The sequence below is a fragment of the Equus asinus genome, chromosome 24 (assembly GCF_041296235.1).
Source record: "Equus asinus isolate D_3611 breed Donkey chromosome 24, EquAss-T2T_v2, whole genome shotgun sequence".
NCBI classification, from domain to species: domain Eukaryota; kingdom Metazoa; phylum Chordata; class Mammalia; order Perissodactyla; family Equidae; genus Equus; species Equus asinus.
Window position 1 is genome coordinate 22,115,978 of NC_091813.1, and position 22,742 is coordinate 22,138,719.

The window sequence follows — 22,742 nt, forward strand, 5'->3', positions numbered from 1 at the left end:
CAGTTCCTCCGCCACTATTCACTTATTAGGCCAAGACTGCTTGGAAAACTATCATGCCTGAATTTCTTTCTCCTGAAAGGGAAAACACTTCTAGAATTTGACAGTAGCCATCAAAACAGCCAACCAGATGAATTAAATGACTCTCTTCCACTTTTTATTTGCTCAGTCTCTGACGGTACTAGAGCTGATTCTCTAAACACTGATCATTTGTCCCTACTGAATCAACTACCATCTTCCTTCTAGGCAAAATCTTCAACTGATGCTGGTAAAATTCACAGCACACCTCTCACCAAGATTCAAATAGATCCTTCAAAACCCCTCCCCAGAATTAGTCAATACCCTACAAATAAAGAAGTCCTTCAAGGTATAAAGCCCATAGTAGAGGATTACAAGGCTCAAGGCCTCATTATCCTTTGTACTAGTCCCTGAAATATTCCTATTTTACCTGTGAGAAAACCCAAGGGCCGAGGGTAGAGGACTGTCCAGGACCGCCAAGCAATAAACAACATTGTTATCCCTCAACACCCTGTTGGTTCCTATCCCTCATGTGCTACTAGCATCGATTCCCATTGGAAGCAAATTCTTTACAGTAATTGATATATGCAGTGCATTCTTTAGCATTCCAGTTGAAGAAGCTAGTCAATACCTTTTTGCTTTCACTTGGGAAAGAAAACAACTCACCTGGACAGTAATGCCTCCAGGTTTTACTCAGAGCCCTTATTTTTCACAAGTCCTGAAGGTGGCTCTGGATGATATAAAGTTTCCTAGAGGTTCTACTTTGTTGCAACTTGTGGACAATTTGCTTCTTTGCTCTCTTTCCCAAGCCTCCTCACAGGAAGACAGCATCCACTTTCTAAAACTTTTAGCCTTAAAGGGACATAAGGTCGCCAAAGAAAACTGAAGTTTGCCCAAACCCAGCTTCAATATTTAGGGGATCTGATATCACAACAACGGCTATACCTAGATCCAGATAGGCTTCATGGTATCCTAAGTTTCCCAAAACCCAAAACTAAGTGCCAGCTGCCAGGTTTTCTCGGGCTAGCTGATTATTGCCTAAACTGGATTCCAAATTTCTCTCTTATAGCCAAACCTCTACATTTTACTAAAGAACAATAACCCTGACCCAACTTTACGGGAAGAACCAGACAACACAGCCTTTAAGGCCTTAAACGAGAGTTTGATGAACCCACATGCCCTTGGACATCCCAATTATCAGATTCCCTTTTTCCTTTTTGTATATGAAAAGGAAAAGAATGCCTTTGGGGTACTCATCCAAAAACACAGGGACCACCATTGACCCACAATTACAGTCAGCAGCTGGACCCTGTGGCACAGGGATACCCCCTTGCCTTAGAGCCATTACTGCCTTTTTGGTTAAGCCCACTGAGAAAATCACTGTGGGATTCCCTTTAACCATTTTTGTACCTTATGCAGTGGAAGCCCTCCTGAATTCTCATCCTACTCAATATATTTCAGCCAGCCACTTCGCCTCCTACAAAATCCTTTTGTTAACTGCTACTCACATAACTCTTTTATGTTATAATAACCATAACCCTGCTATTCTTCTTCCCTCTGTTACTGATGAAGTCCCTCATGACTGCTTAAGGAGAGATCACCTCCTGACTCATGATGATCTGCAGGAAACTCCTTTGGCTAATGGCAACTTTTATGGTTCACTGATGGTCCTTATATAAAAAGTGACCATGGCAAATCTATATTGTGTGTGCTATTACAATTGCTTTTGATGTCACTGAGGCAGCACTTTTTACCTACAGCTACTTCAGCCCAACCGATAAACTGTACACTCTTACACAGGCTTGTACTTTAGCCAAGGGCAAAACTGCCAATACTGATAGTAGATATGCTTTAGGAATTGCTCATGATTTTGGAATGCTGTGGAAGCAACATGACTTCCTTACTTCCAGCAGAAATAAAATCAAAAATGAGTCCTGTATCCAGGAATTATTGGATGCCATACTTTCTTCTTTTTTCTTTTCTTTTTTTTTTTTTTTAAGGAAGATCAGCCCAGAGCTAACATCCATGCAAAACTTCCTCTATTTTATATGTGGGATGCCTGCCACAGCAGGGCTTGATGAGTGGCACATAGGTCTGCACCCAGGATCCGAACCAGTGAACCCTAGGCCATAGAAGCAAAGCGCACAAACTTAACCACTATGTAACTGGGCTGGCCCCATGGATGCTATACTTTTACCTGTTGCTTTAGCTATTATTAAGATTCTGGGGCATTCTAAACTTGACTCTCAGGAAGCTCAAGAAAATCACCTTGCTGACATTTCCGCAAGAAATGCAGCCCTTAAAGCAACCAACAACAGCCAAGCCTCTGTCATGCTCCAAAGGGATATTTCTCCAGACAATAACTTAGAAAAACTGACTAGAGAAGCCCAACAATGGGCCTCAGAAAAGGAAAAACAAGACTGGAAATTCAACAATTGTTGGTTTGATAAAAAACGAAAGCTCTGGTATGGACCAAATAACCCAGTCCTACCAGAGACTCTAAAATTTCCACTCTTAACCACTGTACATGCATTTAACCATTCATCTACTGACAAAATGATAACATTCATGAATCAATACTGGTGGGGAATTATTAACAAGGCCACAAAAAGTACCTACTTCACTTGTCCAAAATACAATCCAGGGAAGCCTGTTTGTATTGCTCCTGAACATTTTAACTGCCCAATGGACCATTCAAGGTTTGGCAAATGAATTTCATACAACTTCCCCCATCTCATGGATAAAAATATGTTTTAGTCGTGGTTTGTATGTTTTTTCACTCAACTGAAGCCTTCTCTTGCAGACAGGCTACTGCCTCACCGTGGCTGAAGTCCTTTTGGGAAGGACTATCCCTACCTGGGAAACTCCTCTCAAACTTGACAGTGATCAAAGAATCCATTTTACTGGTCAGGGACTTTGAGAAGTCTGCACTGTCTGGCCAGTTTTACAACATTTTCACTGTGCTTACCACCCTCAATCCTCTGGTTTAGTCGAATGCATTAATGGCATTATTAATACTCAATTGGGAAAATTTGTAGAGACCCTTCAAATACCTTGGCCAAAAGCATTACCGTCAGTCCTAACAAACCTCACATCCACTCCCTTAGGAATTCACAAACTCTCACCCTCTGAGACAGTCACAGGATGCCCAGTGCACTTGGCTCCTGCCTCTTCTGATCTACAGCTGATAAAAGGAGATATATTCCAAAATTGCAAAGGCCCAAGTGCTTCAATTAAAAATAACCATGTTTTGGGGCTGGCCCCGTGGCTGAGTGGTTAAGTCCGCGCGCTCCGCTGCAGGCGGCCCAGTGTTTCGTTGGTTCGAATCCTGGGCGCGGACATGACACTGCTCATCAAACCACGCTGAGGCAGCGTCCCACATGCCACAACTAGAAGGACCCACAACGAAGAATATACAACTATGTACCGGGGGGCTTTGGGGAGAAAAAGGAAAAAATAAAATCTTAAAAAAAAAAAAAAAATAACCATGTTTTGGTAGAACAATCTTCTCAGTGTGCTCCAGGAAGACAAAGACCTTAAGCATCAGACTTTGCAACCTGGAGATTTCAGCTATTGGAAAAGACACCTCCAGAAGGACTCTTCAACCTCACTGAAAAGGCCCCTATCATGTACTGTTAACCAACTCTTGTGCCGCAAAACTCCAGGGAATAGTTTCTTGGATTCATGTGACACACTTAAGGAAAGCACCAAACCCTGACTGGACATGCACATCATCTGGTGACCTGAAAGCAGAGATTTCCCAAAACTGAAGCAGAAGATATCTGCTGAGACAGCTTTCCTAAGCTGTTCAGACCAGGCCTATTGGAAGTTTGTCTGCCAAACCTTTAATGATATAACACCCCAGATGATCTCTACTGCCTATGATCTTGATAACATATGGAATTTAGATAAAAAGTGCCTGAGACTTCTCCCGCCTACCCCTCCTTGTTACTCAAATGTGGCCACAACAGGTTTCCAATCTGTGCACTTTCCCTCCAATGTGAGACACAACACCCAAGAAAGGTCCTTCCTGGCATCGAGGGACAAAAGGCTGCTGAAATAAGAAAAATCTGACTCTTGATCAGTGATATTTTCAGAGAAAGATCTCAATCAAAAAGGGAAAACGTGAAAATTAATAAACAGAAACTTTGATGAACTGGAGTCAGGGGGCCAAACAGGGTAGATCTCATGCCCCAAGTCAACAGTACATCCCAACAGGAAAAAGAAAGACTTCCTCTTCTTGACTGGCAAAAAGCTTGGCCAATGAGAGACTGTCACAACTCAGCCAATAAAAAGTCACTACACCTCAAACTCTTTGTTTACAAATGCCCTCTCAACTTCCTCTTCTCCTCTATAAAAGTTTCTCCTCCTTGTGTTGTGGGGGACTCACACACGTGGCTTACCATGGTTGTAGAGCCCCCAAACTGCAATTCTTTACTAATCCCAAATAAACCAATTTTGCTGGGGAAATAACTGGCTGTCTATTGGTTTAAGATCAACGTTGTTTTTTAAATTATGAATCTATTAATATATTACATAATTCTAGGAATAGAAATCAGAAAATCCAAATTAGCACCCGTCTCAATGTAAGCAATCTAACATTTGTCCCTTGTTTCTTTAGCAGCTAAAGTTTAACTGCCAAATGAGTAAATACCACCAGCCATATCCTCTTAGTTTTCATGAAAATAATATAGTTATTTAAATATGTTATTAATATATACATATAAAAGTTCTAAATGAAGCAAACGTGATATTGGTTACTGTTCTTATAGAAACGTTAACTTTCAATAGTTCACTCTTGCAAACTATAGATGCAAATCACACTAGTGATTAGGGTAATACCCACTAAACTGGGATAAAACTTAATCACAGCTAAGTCTATGATATAAATTTTCATTTTTATTTTGGAAGACTTATAAAGTTCTTGAATGGAATTATAATGGTAACCTGCAATACAGGGTCCAAATTAGAAATAACAATGAAGAATGCGTCCTTACTTAGCTTGCTCACTAGGTAAACTCAAATTATACAGTGCCCCCATTTAAATCTCTTCTACTTTTAACCAATTTCCATTTCCAAAGTCCAAAGGGCAAACAAATTGGAGGGATAAGTGAAATTAGAGGAATGTGTGGGTAGAAGAATCACTTCCTCTATCCCTCTACCTCAAATGCTGATGTTACTTTCTGGATGCACACTAATTACTTTACAGTAGGTACAATTCTAACTGCCTTCCCTAGGCTGTGTATTTACTCTTATAGACACACTATAGATTGAAACTGAAAAATACAAAATAAAGTGTTCTGAATAGAAAACCAAAATTATCAACCAACATATACGAAAATAAAACTTATTTGCAGATATTCACACACAAATAAATTTTCTCAGGTATTTTAATAAGAATGAAATTTCATTAAAACTTTCTAAGCTGTACCTTAATGGAATATATTTGTGGAATTTTCTTACCAGTATTTTTGAATACTACATGAGTTGGTCTATCCTTCATTACAAGATCTAAAGCTGTCAAGCCTTCTTTATCTTGAATATACAGACTAACACCATGCTAAAAAAAAAAAAGAAAGAAAAACAAAACATGTATGTGTATACATGTGTATTTTAACCATATACCGATAATCAGTAATTTCTTATTTTTATATATCAAAAAGTCAGATGATCAAGCCAATACACACATTAAAAAAAATAAACATTAAATAATAATTATCTCCCATGCTCACACACAGAAGAGAACAAATAAGAGAAATCAAATATCCAATTCTTGGTGGAATAAGGAAGGACCAGAAAATATAAGAAAATAAAATAAATAACATTTAAAATCAAAATGAATTAAACATAGATGCAAAAATCTTCAACAAAATTTTGGCAAACTGAACACAGCAATATATCAAAAAGACTATACACCATGATCAAGTGGGATTTATACCAGGGACACAGGGATGGTTCAACATCCGCAAGTCAATCAACGTGATTCACTACATTAACAAAATGAGAAACAAAAACCACATGATCACCTCAATAAATGCAGAGAAAGCATTCGACAAGATCCAACATCCATTTATGATAAAAACCCACAATAAAATAGGTACAGAAGGAAAGTACCTCAACATAATAAAGGCCATATATGACAAACCCACAGCCAACATCATACTCAACAGACAAAAGCTGAAACCCATCCCTCTCAGAACAGAACAAGACAAGGGTGCCCACTTTCACCACTCTTATTCAACATAGTACTGGAGGTTTTGGCCAGAGCAATTTGGCAGGAAAAAGAAATAAAAGGGATCCAAATAGGCAACGAAGAAGTAAAACTCTTGGTGTTTGCAGATGACATGATCTTATATATAGAAAACGCCAAAGAATCCATAGAAAAACTATTAGAAACAACCAACAACTACAGCAAAGTTGCAGAATATAAAATCAACATACATAAATCAGAAGCATTTCTATATGCTAACAATGAACTAACAGAAAAAGATCTCAAGAACTCAATCCCATTCACGATCACAACAAAAAGAACAAAATACCTTGGGATAAATTTAACCAAGGAAGTGAAAGATCTATACAATGAAAACTACAAGACCTTCTTGAAAGAAATCGACGACAACATAAAGAGATGGAAAGACATTCCATGCACATGGATTGGAAGAATAAACATAGTTAAAATGTCCATACTACCTAAAGCAATCTACAGATTCAACGCTATCCCAATCAGAATTCCAATGTCATTCTTTACAGAAACTGAACAAAGAATCCTAAATTCATATGGGGCAATAAAAGACCCCGAATTGCTAAAGCAATCCTGAGAAAGAAGAAGAAAGCTGGAGGCATCACAATCCCTGACTTCAAAACATACTATAAAGCTACAGTAATCAAAACAGCATGGTACTGGTACAAAAACAGGTGCACAGATCAATGGAACAGAATTGAAAGCCCAGAAATAAAACCACACATCTATGGACAGCTAATCTTTGACAAAGGAGCTGAGGGCCTACAATGAAGGAAAGAAAGTCTCTTCAACAAATGGTGCTGGGAAAACTGGACAGCCACATGTAAAAGAATGAAAATCAACCATTCTTTTTCACCATTTACTAAAATAAACTCAAAATGGATCAAAGACCTAAAGATTAGGGCTGAAACAATAAGTCTTCTAGAAGAGAATATCGGCAGCACACTCTTTGACATCAGCTTCAAAAGAATCTTTTTGGACACCATAACCCCTCACATGAGGGAAACAATAGAAAGAATAAACAAATGGGACTTCATCAGACTAAAGAGCTTCCTCAAGGCAAGGGAAAACAGGATTGAAACAAAAAAACAGCCCACTAATTGGGAAAAAATATCCACAAGTTATTTATCTGACAAAGGGTAAATCTCCATAATATACAAAGAAGTCACACAACAATAAAAAATCAAACAACCCAATTACAAAATGGGCAGGGGACATGAATAGACATTTCTCCAAAGAAGATATATGGATGGCCAATAGACACATGAAAAGATGCTCATCATCACTAATCATCAGGGAAACACAAATCAAAACCACAGTAAGATATCCCCTTACATCTGTTAGAATGGCAAAAATATCCCAAACCAAGAGTGACAAACGTTGGAGAGGCTGTGGAGAAAAGGGAACCCTCATACACTGTTGGTGGGAATGCAAACTGGTGCAGCCACTATGGAAAACAGTATGGAAATTCCTCAAAAAGTTAAGAATAGAAATACCTTATGACCCAGCCATCCCACTACTGGGTATCTATCCTAAGAACCTGAAATCAGCAATTCCAAAAGTTCCATGCACCCCTATGTTCATCGCAGCATTATTCACAACAGCCAAGTCATGGAACCAACCTAAGTGCCCAGCAACTGATGACTGGATAAAGAAGATGTGGTATATATATATATATATACACAATGGAATACTATTCAGCCATAAAAAAGGACAAAGTCGTCCCATTCACAACAACATGGATAGACCTTGAGGGTATTATGTTGAGTGAAATAAGCCAGACAGAGAAAGACGAACTCTGTATGATTCCACTCATAGGTGGTAGTTAACATATGGACAAAGAGAACTGATCGGTGGTTGCCAGGGGAAAGGGGGGTCGGGGGAGGGCACTAGGGGCGAAGTGGTGTACCTACAACATAACTAATAATGACGTACAACTGTAATTTCACAAGGATGTTAACTTTCATAACCTTAATAAAAAAAAATTTTAAAAAAATCAAAATGAATTAGATGTGAAAGTTCTCCATGGTAAGGTAGGTCTGGCTGCCTAGAAGGCCCTAGCTCTGGTTCTGTGTACATTGTGCGTGTGTACACCCACACACTCTTTGTATTTAAAGAGCCATACTCCATGTCCAGGTAAGGGCCATAAAGATTTCAAGGCAAGGGCAAAACAAAACTTTTACTGGGATTTACTGTTTATCAATATAATGTGATCACCTATGCCCCATCACTTTCTGACTTGAATTTTATTATACCTATTACTGATATCAAGACAATTATATTCTTTTATTTTTTTTTTCTTTTACTTCTTCTCCCCAAAGCCCGCCAGTACATAGCTATATATTCTAGCTGTAGGTCCTTCTGGTTGTGCTATGTGGGCTGCCACCTCAGCATGGTCTGATGAGTGGTGCCATGTCCATGCCCAGGATCTGACCTGGCGAAACCCTGGGCCGCCAAAGCAGAGTACGCAAACTTAATCACTCAGCCATGGGGCCAGGCCCCTATTCTTTTATTTCTATTTGTGATATATATTTTTTTCATCTTTAAATTTTTATAGCACTGTTTAATTGTGGCCTCTTATAAATCACATATAGTTATCTTAAAAAAATCTGAGAATGTGTGTATGTCTATTTCAAGGATGAATTTAAAGTCATCTGTAATTTTATATCTCCACAATTTAAATTCAGACATGTCTCATTTATTGAAGGCAGTGCGCACACCCTACCCCTACCACCACATTTTTTGTTTTTTAAAATATAATGGGGTACTGGGGTGGACAGAGAGCAATATTCAATTCATATTATTGTTACTTCACTAAAGTTTTTTAAATACAAAATGTACTCCTTTTCAAGAATAACTTTTAGTATTTGCTGATAGTTTAATAAGACATTCAAAATTATTTATATTTATCTCTATTTTAACTGGCACAAGTCATCACTGCCTGTCTCGACACATATTTTACCTAAGTAGTTACAGGCTGAGATGAACCATAAAGTTTAAATTCTAACTGTGATATGCTGGAATACTCTGTTTTGGGTTACTTAGGAAAGAGAAATCTCCTCTTATCTTGTAACAATGGATTCCTAATAAACTAAAATCAATTCTAACTTCAGTATGTTCCACATGGTTATAATACTTGATTTCACAAGGACTGTCAAAGGACAAAAAATGCTCAACTTAGTGAGCTACCAAGTAAAACAAAAATCCAAAGTGATCTAAGATCTTAACAAATTTAAAATTGTATGTTGCCTATTACTTTTAAAAAGTTAGATATAATAAATCTATGTAGGAAGACCTGAACTTGGCATTTATAAGAAGAAATAAGAAGGGCAGATCCCAGGGCAGAGTGTTCCAAGCTATAAATTTGACAAACGGGATCCCAGAAATTTAGATCCCTGGAAAGTTTATTTTGCCAGTTTTATAAATTTGTCCCTAAACTTTATATATACCAACTAGACCCTAGTAAGACTACATTCATTTGCATCATCCTAGGTAGCCACAACTCCATAAAGGACTATGGACATTTTTTTTCCCTTTAGAGCTCCCTGGATATGGTGGGTTCAGATGCCTTCTAATATGCTCACCTTAAACTCTAAAGGAATGAGGAAAATGAAAGTAAGTTCTTCCACAATACTAACGTGAGTAAACCAGTATTAAAGAACAATGGCATAGGGGCCGGCCCAGTGGCACAATGGTTAAGTGAGCACATTCCGCTTCGACAGCCCGGGTTTCATCAGTTTGGATCCCGGGTGCGGACATGGCACCTCTTGGCAAGCCATGCTGTGGTAGGCATCCCACATATAAAGTAGAGGAAGATGGGCACGGATGTTAGCTCAGGGCCAGTCTTCCTCAGCAGAAAGAGGAGAATTGGCAGAGTTAGCTCAGGGCTAATCTTCCTCAAAAATAAAAAAAATGATATAGTGATAACAGATACAGCAAGACCCTACAAGCATAAAAAGTCTTTGCCAGGCATGCACAGTCATGGAATCAAGGAGCCAAAAAGAAGCTGCATAAGATATGTTGTCTCTACTCCAGCTTTTGGTAGACAACAAGTTTCTGTTAAGGTTTTTTCATCTTTAGCTATCAGGAACTGATAGTTTGGGTGCATATTTATTGTATATTTTGGCACTTAATTAAAAAATGTTATAGCTATAAAGTTTTTATCAAATGCAATTCATTTAAAATGTGTATTTGTGTATGGTCTCTTCCTGCCAATCCATAATACTTTAAGTGCTATAGTTCTCATGAGAAGTAGAACTGACATGAACACCTCTATCACTGCAGCCCTTCCAATTAAAGGAGTGTTGAAAGGCCAAAGGACAAAAGGATGTGCCAAACAAATGAAGATAGCTTATGACATGTGAATACTAAATGGACCAAAGAGGTTCCTGCGGGAAAATTTTATCAGTGGAATACATCCAATGTTAGGTATCTTTCATTAATCAGTAGGACTCTGATGGTAATAAAACACAGTCAAGCCAAGGGCAAGGTGGCCCAAGGCACAATTTCCTGGCTTCTCTTAGTCAAAGTGGTAAGAATGCTTGAGGATTTCTAAAGGGAAATGAAACTCAGAAGTGAGAGAAGGTCCAAAATTCAGGCCAGACCCTATTTCAAACTGAAGCCCCAAATCCTGACACCAGAATGGCAACCCCAAGGATAGCAGAAAATCCAAGGACCCTCTCAAGCTTCACAGGATTGGCAGCCATCTAATTTTCCAGGAAACTGGAAAAAAGCTGAAGTTTTAGAGGTGGGAAAGGGTGAGAGCTGATAAATGCTTTAACTTATGCTAACCAAGCTTTCTCTATAAAAAAGATTACAGTCAGGGAATTAAACCAATACCCAAAGGTTTTAGATATAAGAGGAACTACTAGTACAACTACTAAACTTAAGAAAAGCTTTTTCTTCACTGAAACTCCCTAAAAAAAAATGAGGAAGGTACTATTATTATTCTCTTTTTATGAATGAAACCGAGGTTCAAGATTTAACAACTTGTCCAAGACAACTCATTAAGCAACAAACCTAGTTTAGTTCCAAAAAGGATATTTTACATTAACATATATTGAAAATTATTTTCATCAGTTAATATTACTATGTAAAGACCACTATGTAAATAATTTTTTAAAAGTCAAAAATAGATGAAGACACCAAAGATAAGCTCCCTAATGTGACCACAAGTTCCTTGAAGATGGGAACTATTTTCTTCTTTTCTGGGTCCTCCACAAACATGACAAAATGCCTATACAAAAGAAAATTGTTCAGTTTAAAACTCATGACTTCTGACAGTGAGTTTTTAATTTGCATTCATTAGTGAAATGACATTGGGGCATATCTTAAAACACTTCATTATTTGGCTATACAGTACAACAAACCTAGATTTAATCTACTTGATGGGGAAATTTCAAATAAATTAAGCTGATTCTAATTAATAAATTTTTTTAGAACTACAAACACTTTATCCTAGCCAAACAAGAAATAAACACACTACTCAAAAACATAGTCCCTAAGTGATGTATTTCAATAACAAGGGTCCTTCTAAAGTAGCTAATAACAGTTACATAAAAGTAAACCATATTTCTTAAAAATACTAAAAGATACATAGTGCTCATTAAATGATAAAATGTCTAGGATTTACTTCAAAATAATAAGAGATGGAGAAAGTCAGTGGGGACACACATAACACAAAATTGGTTAATAATTCATCATATATTGTAAACTGGTATACGTATAAAATTTTACATCATAAAGAAAATACAGGATTTGAATTCTAAAGATGAGTTACAATAGTAAAACGTATCAATCGATAAGAACAAAGTCAAACCTTTTTTGGCAAGTTAAGTGAGGTGTATGAAAAAGATTAAGAGAAACATATGTTTCTCAGACCAAATAGTTTTAGACAAACATATGACACTTACCTTCAATAGAGACCAAACACAATCAATGTGTCCATAAAAAATGCTTCTGTGCAAAGCTGTCCATCCTGACTCCTTGTCTTTCACCAACAGATCCACTCCCTTCTCAATAAGCCAATCTAACACTCCTTTCTTTCCACAGGAGGAAACAAGGTGGAGGGCATTTCTGCCAAAGGCATCCTTGATAGTTGCAGCATTGTAACAGTGACTGGAGAGAAAGGCCTTAATTTGGTTTTCACTCCCCTTTGTTACCACAGAAAGGACATCCAAAGCATGCTTCAGGGATTGACACTTCGATGTGCAGTCAGGGATGGAAGAATTCATCCTGATTGTTTTTATACGCTTACTTCTTCAGAAGAGTCAGTTAAGACTAATTTTAAAAAATGAAAAAGCCAGGACACAAAGGTGCTATTCAGAAAGATTTATAGAGAATAAATGGCCTGTTTAGGATTATAATTTAAATCCTCACGGCAATAATATAAAACTATATATCTTTGTACAATTTATTTTGGCACTTAAATCAAAAAATTATAAATAGCTCTATAAAGTCTATATCAAATACAAGTTCTTTATTTAAAAAAAAAAAACTATCCACAGTTTATAAATTATTCCTGGAGTCAAGCACCAAGGGGGAGTGAGGAGGGGAACTCCCCCTCCACACTGTCTGCTCCTTTTAAATATCCATAATTGCAAGGGTGACCTACAAAAGAAGGGGAAAGGAAGACAAAGTAAAAAATACAAAATTTATCTCTCACTCTCCTCAAGTACCTTAGAAGACAACTACCTCCATATTTAAGTCTCCTCAATTCCTATTTCAAAAAAAAGTCTGTCAACTTTTCACCTTCACATCTATAGTTTTCTGTATCTACATTAGTTATCCTCACCTCTTTTTTTCCAGTCTCATGTTTAAGGGTAACCTCTGTGTCTGTACTCTGGAATCCACCTTTCCTTCCAGAGCCTTCATTCCTTCCCCCCTGTATTTTTACACTCTACTAGCTATGTCCCCACAAACTATAGACACACTTAAATCTATCGTATTTACAGGAATCCCATCCCAAATCTTTACTCCTTAAAACTACATCGTCATCATCATGACCACCACCCACCACGACCACCACAGTAACCAACACTCTCACCATTTAGTTTTCACTAAGAGCCAGGCACTATGCTAACACTGTTCTCTCTGTCTGGACAGTCCTTCACCATAGGAGGAGATGATAATTAAACAACAGGTATCAAAACAACTAGACAGCTGTCTGGAAAATAATAACTTTAAATACTTATTTTATACCTTACATCAATATAAATTCCAGATGAGTCAAAGACAAACATAAAAATGACACCATAAAAGCACTAAATGAAAACACAGAAGACTCTTTTATAATCTCAAAGCACAAAAGGCCTTTCTTTCTAAGTATGATCTGAAATCCGAAAGTTATAAAAGAATAATAAATTCAATCAGTTTAAAACCTACATGAAAAAAAATTTCAAAGACAAAAAAGGAGAAAAATCTTCCTTAATAAAGCCTCTACAAATCATTAAGAGATTAACAAAATAAAAGTCAAAGAATATGACATTTCTCAAAAAGTAAGAAAATGAAATTGGACTTTTGAAAAGAAAGGGGGCTCACATCACTCAAAAGAAATGCAAATTATAACTATAATGAGATACCATTTTTTATCTATCAGAATAGCAAAAAGGTTGATATTATTATATATGGACAAGGTTGTAGGGAAATAGGAACTCTACTCCATCGGTGGTGAGAGTATAAACTAGTACAACCTCCATGGAGAGCAATTTAGTAGTATTTATCAAAATGTAAAATACACATTCCTTTAAGACCCAATTTTACTTCTGGGAATTTATCCTGTAAAAATAAATCTATGTGTGAAACAGCATAAGTACAAGAACATTCACTGCATCACTGTTTGCAAAAGTAAAGAATGGAAAAAATCTAGTTAAAAGTAATTATGGTATGTCCATGCAACAGAATATTATTCATGTATCACAAGGAATAAAATAGCTATATATTTTCTGATTGGAAATAATCTGCAAGATATATTATAAAATGTCTTTTAAAATGAGATGCATTTGTAATACAATTTGAGAGAAATACATATGTATGTACATGTTTATGCTTGACTATGCATGAAAGATGTCTAGAATAATACACAAGAAAATGGTTAACAGTGGTTGCTCTGAGGAAGGGCACCAATAGTTGGAGACAGGAATGGAAGGCAGACTTACTTTTTACTACAAACCCCTTCTGAATGCTTTACCATGTGCATGCATACCTATTCAAAAATAAATGTCTAAAAACTATAAATAAATACTAACATTTATTAGAGAGGCTGTAAGAAAATATAGAAAATGCAACCATTATATATGAGCCTCTAGCTTCCTTTTTTCCAATAGGCTACCTTGTCTGCTTTGCCGCATTCAGATCTAGAGAAATGAAATATCATTTGTCAACTATTTGATCAGCTACTATTCTTCTGTTTTTTCACCTCCTGTTAGAAAACTAACCACCAATATATTCGAAATCTTATATCTAGAGCAGACTACTTTACACCAAGCATTTCTCCATCATCTTTTTATTTACTGTCTCCTAATTATTTATCTTCCTTCAGTATTTTTGTCCTCTGGATTTAAAATGAGTAGTCAATCCATTCATAATATCTAGATTCTAAAGCTTTTATTATAGTAGACATTCTACGGAAATTCCCTTCTCCCAGGTATCAAACTATCACAAATACTTAATAGAACAAATAATCCTAAAATTTATATGGAACCACAAAAGACCCTGAATAGCCAAAGGAATCTTGAGAAAGAAGAACAAAACTGGAGGCATCATGCTCCCTGACTTCAAACTATATTACAAAGCTACATAACTATAACAGTATGTATTGGCATAAAAACAGATACATAGAACAATGGAACAGAAGAGAGATTCCAGAAATAAACCCACATAGATGTGGTCAATTAATTTATGACAAGGGAGCCAAGAATATATAATGGGGAAAGGACAGCCTCTTCAATACATGGTGCTGGGAAAATTGGACAGCCATATACAAAAGAAGGAAACTGTACCACTGTCTTACACCATACACAAAAATTAATTCAAAATGGATTAAAGACTTGAATGTAAGACCAGAAACCATAAAAATCCTAGAAAAAAACACAGGCAGTAAGCTCCTTAACACAGGTGTTAGCAATGACTTTTTGAATCTGACACCAAAAGCAAAGGCAACAAATGCAAAAACAAGTGGGATTATATCAAACTAAAAAGCCTCAGCACAGCAAAAGAAACAAACAAGAAAATGAAAAGGCAGCCTACTGAATGGAAGAAAATATTTGCAAATCATATATACGATAAGGGGCTAACATCCAAAATATATAAAGAACTCACACAATAACAAAAAAAACCACAATCAAAAAATGGGCAGGGGCCACCCTGGTGGCACAGCAGTTAAGTTCACACGTTCCGGTTCAGCAGCCCAAGGTTCGCCGGTTTGGATCCCAGGTGCAGACCTACGCACCACTTGTCAAGCCATGTTGTGGCAGGTGCCCTACATATAAAGTAGGGGAACATGGGCACGGATGTTAGCTCAGGGCCAGTCTTCCTTAGCAAAAAGAGGAGGATTGGCAGCAGATGTTAGCTCAAGTATAATCTTCCTCAAAAAAAAAAAAAGGGCAGAAGATCCAAATAGACATATTTCCAAAAAAGACTTACAGATGGGCAACAGGTACATGAAAAGATGTTCTACATCATTAACCATCAGGGAAACGCAAATCAAAACCACAATGAGATATCACCTTACATCTGTTAGAACGGCCATTACTAAAAAGACAACACATGAGCGTTGGCAAGCACATGGGAGAAAAGGGAATCCTTGTGCACTGTTGCTGGGAATGTAAACTGGTGCAGCCACTATGGAAAACAATATGGAAGTTCCTCAAAAAATTAAAAATAGAACTACCACATCCAGCAATTCCACTTCTGGGTATTTATCCAAAGAAAATGAAAACACTAATTCAAAAAGATATATGTACCCCTATGTTCTTTGCAGCATTACTTACAAGAGCCCAGATGTGGAAACAACCTAAGTGCCCATCGAGGGATGAATGGATAAAGAAATGGTGGTATATATATACAATGAAATATTATTCAACCATAAAAAAGAAGGAAATCCTGCCATTTGCAACAACATGGATAGAGCTTGAGGGCATTATGCTAAGTGAAATAAGTCAGACAGAGAAAGACAAATACCGTATGATCTCTCTTATATGTGGAATCTAAAAGAAAAACCAAGCTCACAGATACAGAGAACAGATTAGTAGTTGCCAGAGGTAGAATGGGGGTGTGGGGAATGGGTGAACTGTTTGTTTTCCTTGCTTTAAGTAAATTGAATAAATTTTTTTAAAATATTTAAATTCCCCAAAATATTTTTTAGTTTCATTTTTAAAATATATACTTTGAATGACAGATAAAAACAGTTATAAGAAAACTATTCAGAGGAACATACATGAGTTTATTATATATAGGGGAAACTTCTGGGCACCAGACCTAGACATGAAACATTCCAAATCTGCATTTTCCACTTCCATTTCAAACACATTAAGAGTCAGAAGTCCTAAACCTAAACTAGTTCTTAACTATTCTGATTTCCCCATCTGGAAATGAAGCACAGAACTAGATGATTCCTAATCCTTTCTAGCTCCAGTTCTGTTTCTACTAGTCTATACATTTTATGATTTGATACAGTCCTTACAAAAATCATCCCCACCTTAAAATACTGATTTGAACCAAAAAACAAACAAAGAGTTTGGTAGTTAGCTGACATAAAGAAAAAGGTACCAAAGCCGCAAGTAGTTTAAAATGTTAAAACTGGAAAACACGATATATGGCAAAATAGTCACATGCCGTAAATTTCATTCTTTTGAGGCTCTAAAATTTTGCCACCTTTGTATTTTCAATGTATTCATAATACCTGAAAGGAACTGCTTACTGGTGACTCACTCAAACTATTCATGAAAGAATTAAGGTACAATAGAATTCTCTAATTTGTTACTATATTTAAACATTTAAAGAGAAAAAAAGGCAATATTAAATATAAAAGTGATACCACACTATAATATATGGAGAAGCACAAGGGAATACTGAACATATAAATATTGAAGTGACTAGAAGCTAGTGGTTTTTAGAGTCCTACATATTTGGATTCAAATATAGCAATGCCAGCTGTTACCAGTTACGTAACTCTAAAAATTACATAATCTCTCCAAACTCTCATTTCTTCATCTGAAAATGGAGACAATCCCACCAACCTCACAGGATTACTGTAACAATAAAACGAAACTGCTTAGCATGGTGCCTGGCAGCAAATACACATTCAACAAATACCAGCTTTTATTACTATTATTTTTCAGTTAACAAAAACGTAACAAACTTTTATCCCAAAATTCAAGTTGAGCTTCAAAGTCTCTGCTCCCTAGTTTCCATACATACTTCTCCAATTAAACTACATATACTGTTACCAATAACTTCCAAATTGCCAGTTCTTATCTTACTTGACTTCCCTGCTTTTGAGTCATTAACACCACATTCTCCTAAGGAATCTAAAAGAAAAAAAGAAGAGTAGGGAGCTACTGAAGCATTTAAGCATGGGCTCTCTCTCCCACCCCTTCTTCCAAAGACATTATCCCTTCTCCTGACATTCAAATGTTGGGCTTCCCTCAGTCCATCTTCAGTCTTCTTTTCTTCTCTACTTCATATTCTCCCCAGATAATTTCAATCTTTTGCATGTTTTTAACTTTAACCTACATGCTCATAATACCCAAATCTGTCTCTTGCCCCCACATCTCTCCCAAATTCCAGACCCATATTTCCAATGCCCAGTGTAAACCTTATTTATGCATTCAACAAATGCTTACTGAAGGCAAAGAAAGCAAAGGAAATAAATATTTATTAAGCACATAATACATACTGTATATTTTACATCATAGAGAGGGTTAAGTAAGCCACCCAAATCATAGTACCAATAAAAGAGGAGTTAGAATTCAAACACAAATCTGTTTAACAGCAAAGTCCAAGCTATGTCTACTATACTACACTGCCTCTCCAGTGCATCCACAATAGGTCATAAGATGCTGGAGATACAAAAATAAACAGGACTTAAAGATTTTAGATAAAATGATAAAGTACAAGTTCATGGATAATACTTAAGTGAAAAAATAGCATGTTTATCAACTGTATTGAAAGAAAAAAAACTTATCTATTACACAGTCTTTACCATCAAAGGGTCACAATTAGGTACAGGAGACTGATTTTATCTAAGCAAGTAATAAAAACATATCATGATTATAAACCAATGGAAAATATAGAACAAGTGACTTACAGGAATGGAGAATGAAAAGAGGGATATAGGGAAGATTTCCCACAGGAGATGTATAAACTAAGATTTAAGATGAGTATATGTTTGCCCGACAAATTCAGGGTAGGTGGGGATTCGCGGCAGAAGGAACGGTAAATAAAAAAGCGCTAAAATCATCTTGGTCTATTTTGAAAATTCCAAGTAATTCAGAAGACGGAAATGAGTGAAGCCTAATAGATACGGAAGGACAGACTAGATTATTGACAGTCTTACGTGTCGTCCTTTAGGGATAAAGAAAGTGGGCAATTCAGAGTTCTATCTAGAATCTTGAATTGACAAGATGTGGTGGTAACTCCCAGGTTTTTGGCTTGATTACAGATAGGGCAGCTGGGAAGAAGAATAAGGGGTAAACAATTTGAAAATCACAAAAAGCAAAACAAACTTTAAGGAACAAATAAAAATTAAAGGTGAAAATTTGTTTTATGTGATGACTATATTAAGTGATAATGGGAAACTGATTTGCAGGAGTGTAGCTAGAGTGGCAACTGTTCAACCTTGAAAACTGGCCCACCACAAAGGTGTCAGCCAGTAGAGTGCAAACCTCAAAAAATGGCTCAAATCCTTCTACTTATCCTTGATTAAGAGTTTTCTTCCTAAACACAAATCTGATCATGCTATTCTCTGACATATCCAAGCCCAAAATGAACCAGTATCTATATTTCATGTGTTAAGAATAGCTTTGTGACCTCAGGAAAAGGATGCCAGTTAGGCCTGGTGACCATGTGGCATATCAAATTCAGACTCTAAATTCAGAACACCTGAGCTAGTAACCCAGGTACACCACTAACAACTAAATGACCCTGGACATATCATTTAATTTCCTAAGCTTCAATTCCCTCACTTGTACAAAGGGGATAACAACTATTTATCTCCTGAATAGTTCTAAAAAATAAGTGAGACAATTCATTCATATGTAAGCATCCAACAAATGTTAAAAAGGGAGGAAAAGGGACATACTGGTATAAAGATCAGAGAATGGTATAACTGTATTAGAGTCCTTTCTGCTTGGAATGCTTTGCACCTAAAACTTTACAAGGCGGCTAACTTGTCCAGCACTTACAACCATAATATCTACCATCTTTTGAACTTTCATATGAACAAGTAAAGTGCTTTACATAAATTAACTAATTTAATCCTCTTTTCAGCCTCATTATTGCCCCTGTATATACCACTACCTTCAATTTACACAAGGAAGCTGATGTGCAAGTTTAGCCTATCCAAAACCACACAGATAGAAAAGTGTACTCTAGATTCTACCCAGTCTACTCTGCCCAAACTGCTCTCTCAAAATGCAGTGGGGAAATCTTCAACAAGAAGTAGAATAGTGTAGCAGAAAAAAAAAAGCACCCTTATTTGTAGTCATAAGAATTGGGTTCCTACTATCCAAAACTTTGGCCAAGTAACTTAATTTCCCTAATCTTCAATTTCTTCATCTACAAAATGATAACCTGCCTTGCAAGTGTGTATCTTGCCTACACATAAAGATTGCAAGCTCTTTAAGGGACAAGAGAGGGGTGAATTCTATACTGCTTCATATTTCTCACAAAATATAACATGTATCCAATAAGTAGGTTTTTTTTTTAAGTGCTCTCTAAAACCAAAATATCTTCCCTATAAACTTGTATCTATATTAAATTCAATAACTGTTACAAAGCTACAAATTATAGTGACTCGTAATGAAAGAATTTTTAAAAATTTTAAATTCCTTCTGTAAGTCTTAAAAATAGTTCACATAATTTTAAAACATAAGCATAGCACTTACTACTTTAGAAAATTAATGATTTAGCCTTTGTCAATACTGTATGCTATTCTAATGTCTCCTCAAATATTCTCTTGGTATAAGAGACAGAATCTTCAATTCAAAACTTAATGGGTACAATACCCAGTTTCACAATAGAAAAATTTCCCAAATTTTAGGGGGCAAGCACATCTGTAGATGGAGCAGAGAATTATTGCCCTACCAATGACAGTAAACTAACTCTGATATCATTTATAGTAATTAACCAAGTAATCCTGAGCTCCTTTATGTAACAGGTACCTTCATTCATGGTCTATTGAAATTCACCGTCCTGAAGCGTAATGACAGTTAAAGACGTAATAAATTCCTTATATAGAATTTAGCATACCGAAAGCCCTCAGTAAAAGTTTTTCAAACATTTTTTTAAATAATGGAACAGCCATTTTTTAAAACTTCTTGAAGTAAACTCGACTTTGACTAAAGTTCCTGCAAATGTGTGCAATAAATTATTTTTAGAAAACAGCTCTTTCTGCTCTCATCTACCCTAGTATCAGTTTCTAAAACCAATAAAAATCAAGAAACTCAAAATAGTAAAAGAAGTGAAAAAATCAAGCAGGGGCTATGCAAGGATGTGAATTTATACATCATGGACCCAGAAACACTACTAGTCATAAAAGTCACAGTCTTTCAGCATTTCTGATAAATTTCAATTTTCAACGCCCTACTTCGAGAGAAGGAAAAAAATAAAGATGCCTCTTCAGTCTCTACTTCCTGAAAAACCTCTTGTCTGACTAACACACTAAGTTTTCTTACGTACGTCTTTAAATAGGAGTCAAGGATGTCCTGGCTTACCCATTTCACTGCTGAACTAAACTTTTTTAGAACCTGACATGATGCAAGAACAAAAGTCCTCTATCCTTTCTATCTCTCCCATCCCCCCAAAACGAAGCGGTCCCTTTTCACACAATAGTCAATTCACGCTAAACTTCACAGTTAGCATCCCCGGAGTGAACTAAAACTATGTGACCCCACGAAGGGGATAACGCCTCGAGAAACGGTTTCAGATTCAAGGCTCGAAGGGAAGCGACACCCGGCAACTCTGAAAGTAGCTGAGCCATCGCTGGAGGGCGTGTCAGGCAGGACCGCGACGCAGCACGTCGCCTGCACCGACCATTCATTAGCGGAGGGAGGCAGCGGGCAGGCGGCCGCGGGGACCTGGCCACTCGGCCGGCCCGCGCCGCCCCGCGCGAAGCCTGGCAGCTTAGGCGCCGCCGGGCCGTCCACACGCGCCACCGGCGGCCGCGGTCACCCGCACCCTCCAGAAAGCGAATTCGGTCCGGTCGCCCCGGGCTGAAGGGACGCTGTCGTCTCCGCCCGCTCCGCCGCGCCGAGCCCTCCCTCACCAGTCGCTAGATGAAAGTGCGCCAGTAGTCTCCGCGGGGTGGGCACACAGGCGCGCAGGGACTCATCCTTAGTGAAGGCCACAGGAGAAAACGAGCGGCGCCACGAGGGGCCGGTCCCCAGACACGGGTCAGCTCCGGAGGCGGCTGCAGCGACAGCCGCGACTATGCACGCCGGAGAGGGGCTGGAGAGAGGCCGGCCCGGGCGGTACCCAGGAAGAAGGCGGGCGTGGATTGGCTGGGGCTCGTGTATGCCTCACGACGATTGGCTGCTGTCTGCCCAGCGGGCCTCGCGTGGCAGCGCCTAAGCTGTGGCGTTAGCCTGGCGCCCGAAGGGAGCACGACCGTGCCGGCCTTGGGGCAGGCTGCGCGAGCCGGGGGCGGGGAAAGGCAGAGGCCGGGGACTGTAGGCCACCAGCTGTGGTGGAAATGCCCCTTTTGGCGTCAGCCGTGGCCCAGGTAGAAACGTCGCTCTCCTGGCAGCAGGAGACGAATTCAGGATAAACCCGGGTGCCGAGACAGAGCTCAGGAGACCTGGCCGGATGCCTTGGGCAGCCGGTCACCACGCAGCAGAAGCCAAATGCTTAGGCTACTCGCACAGAAGAGAGTTTCCTCCCGTCGCCCTACCAGTAGGGTCACTGGAAAGGCACAGGCGTTGTCTCGCGGAGACGCAGCCTCACCCTTCCCCTGCCCCCTGCACCCGGATTATCTGGGAGTCCCTCCCTTCCTGGGAAGGTGTCACTGCCTTCTTAGGTCGCTACTGTGGGACCAGCTGCCGGCCGGTCACGCCACTCACCAGGTCACGCCACTCAGTGCCTGATGCCAGGCTTGCACTACGCTTTTTCCCCTTTTAACTCTTCATCCAAGGGCCGTTTTAAAAGAGATCAAGCGAAAAAAATTAGGGAGGAACGAAAGTAGCCGATAATCGATGCTAGAATACCAAATGGGAAACATGCTGCTGATGAATGCCTAATACAGTAGGCATTCAGTAAATGTTTGTTCAAG

General features: G+C 38.1%; 1 protein-coding gene across 6 annotated transcripts in view; it reads right to left on the reverse strand.

Moving 5' to 3' along the window:
- The window catches only part of IBTK (inhibitor of Bruton tyrosine kinase), a 99,881-nt gene extending 77,423 nt beyond the window's left edge, over positions 1-22,458 (reverse strand). For 2 of the 6 annotated variants that reach the window (XM_070496100.1, XM_014853118.3), the window contains exons 1-3: positions 21,741-22,458; positions 12,169-12,865; positions 5,479-5,575 (exon numbers count right to left, since the gene is read on the reverse strand). In XM_070496100.1, the coding sequence (XP_070352201.1) occupies positions 5,479-5,575; positions 12,169-12,489 (418 nt within the window). In that variant the 5' untranslated portion in view covers positions 12,490-12,865; positions 21,741-22,458. The remainder of the gene's footprint in view (positions 1-5,478; positions 5,576-12,168; positions 12,866-21,740) is intronic. The other 4 variants (XM_070496101.1, XM_044757137.2, XM_014853119.3 and 1 more) reach the window with 3 other exon arrangements.
- Between the last annotated feature and the right edge of the window lie 284 nt (positions 22,459-22,742).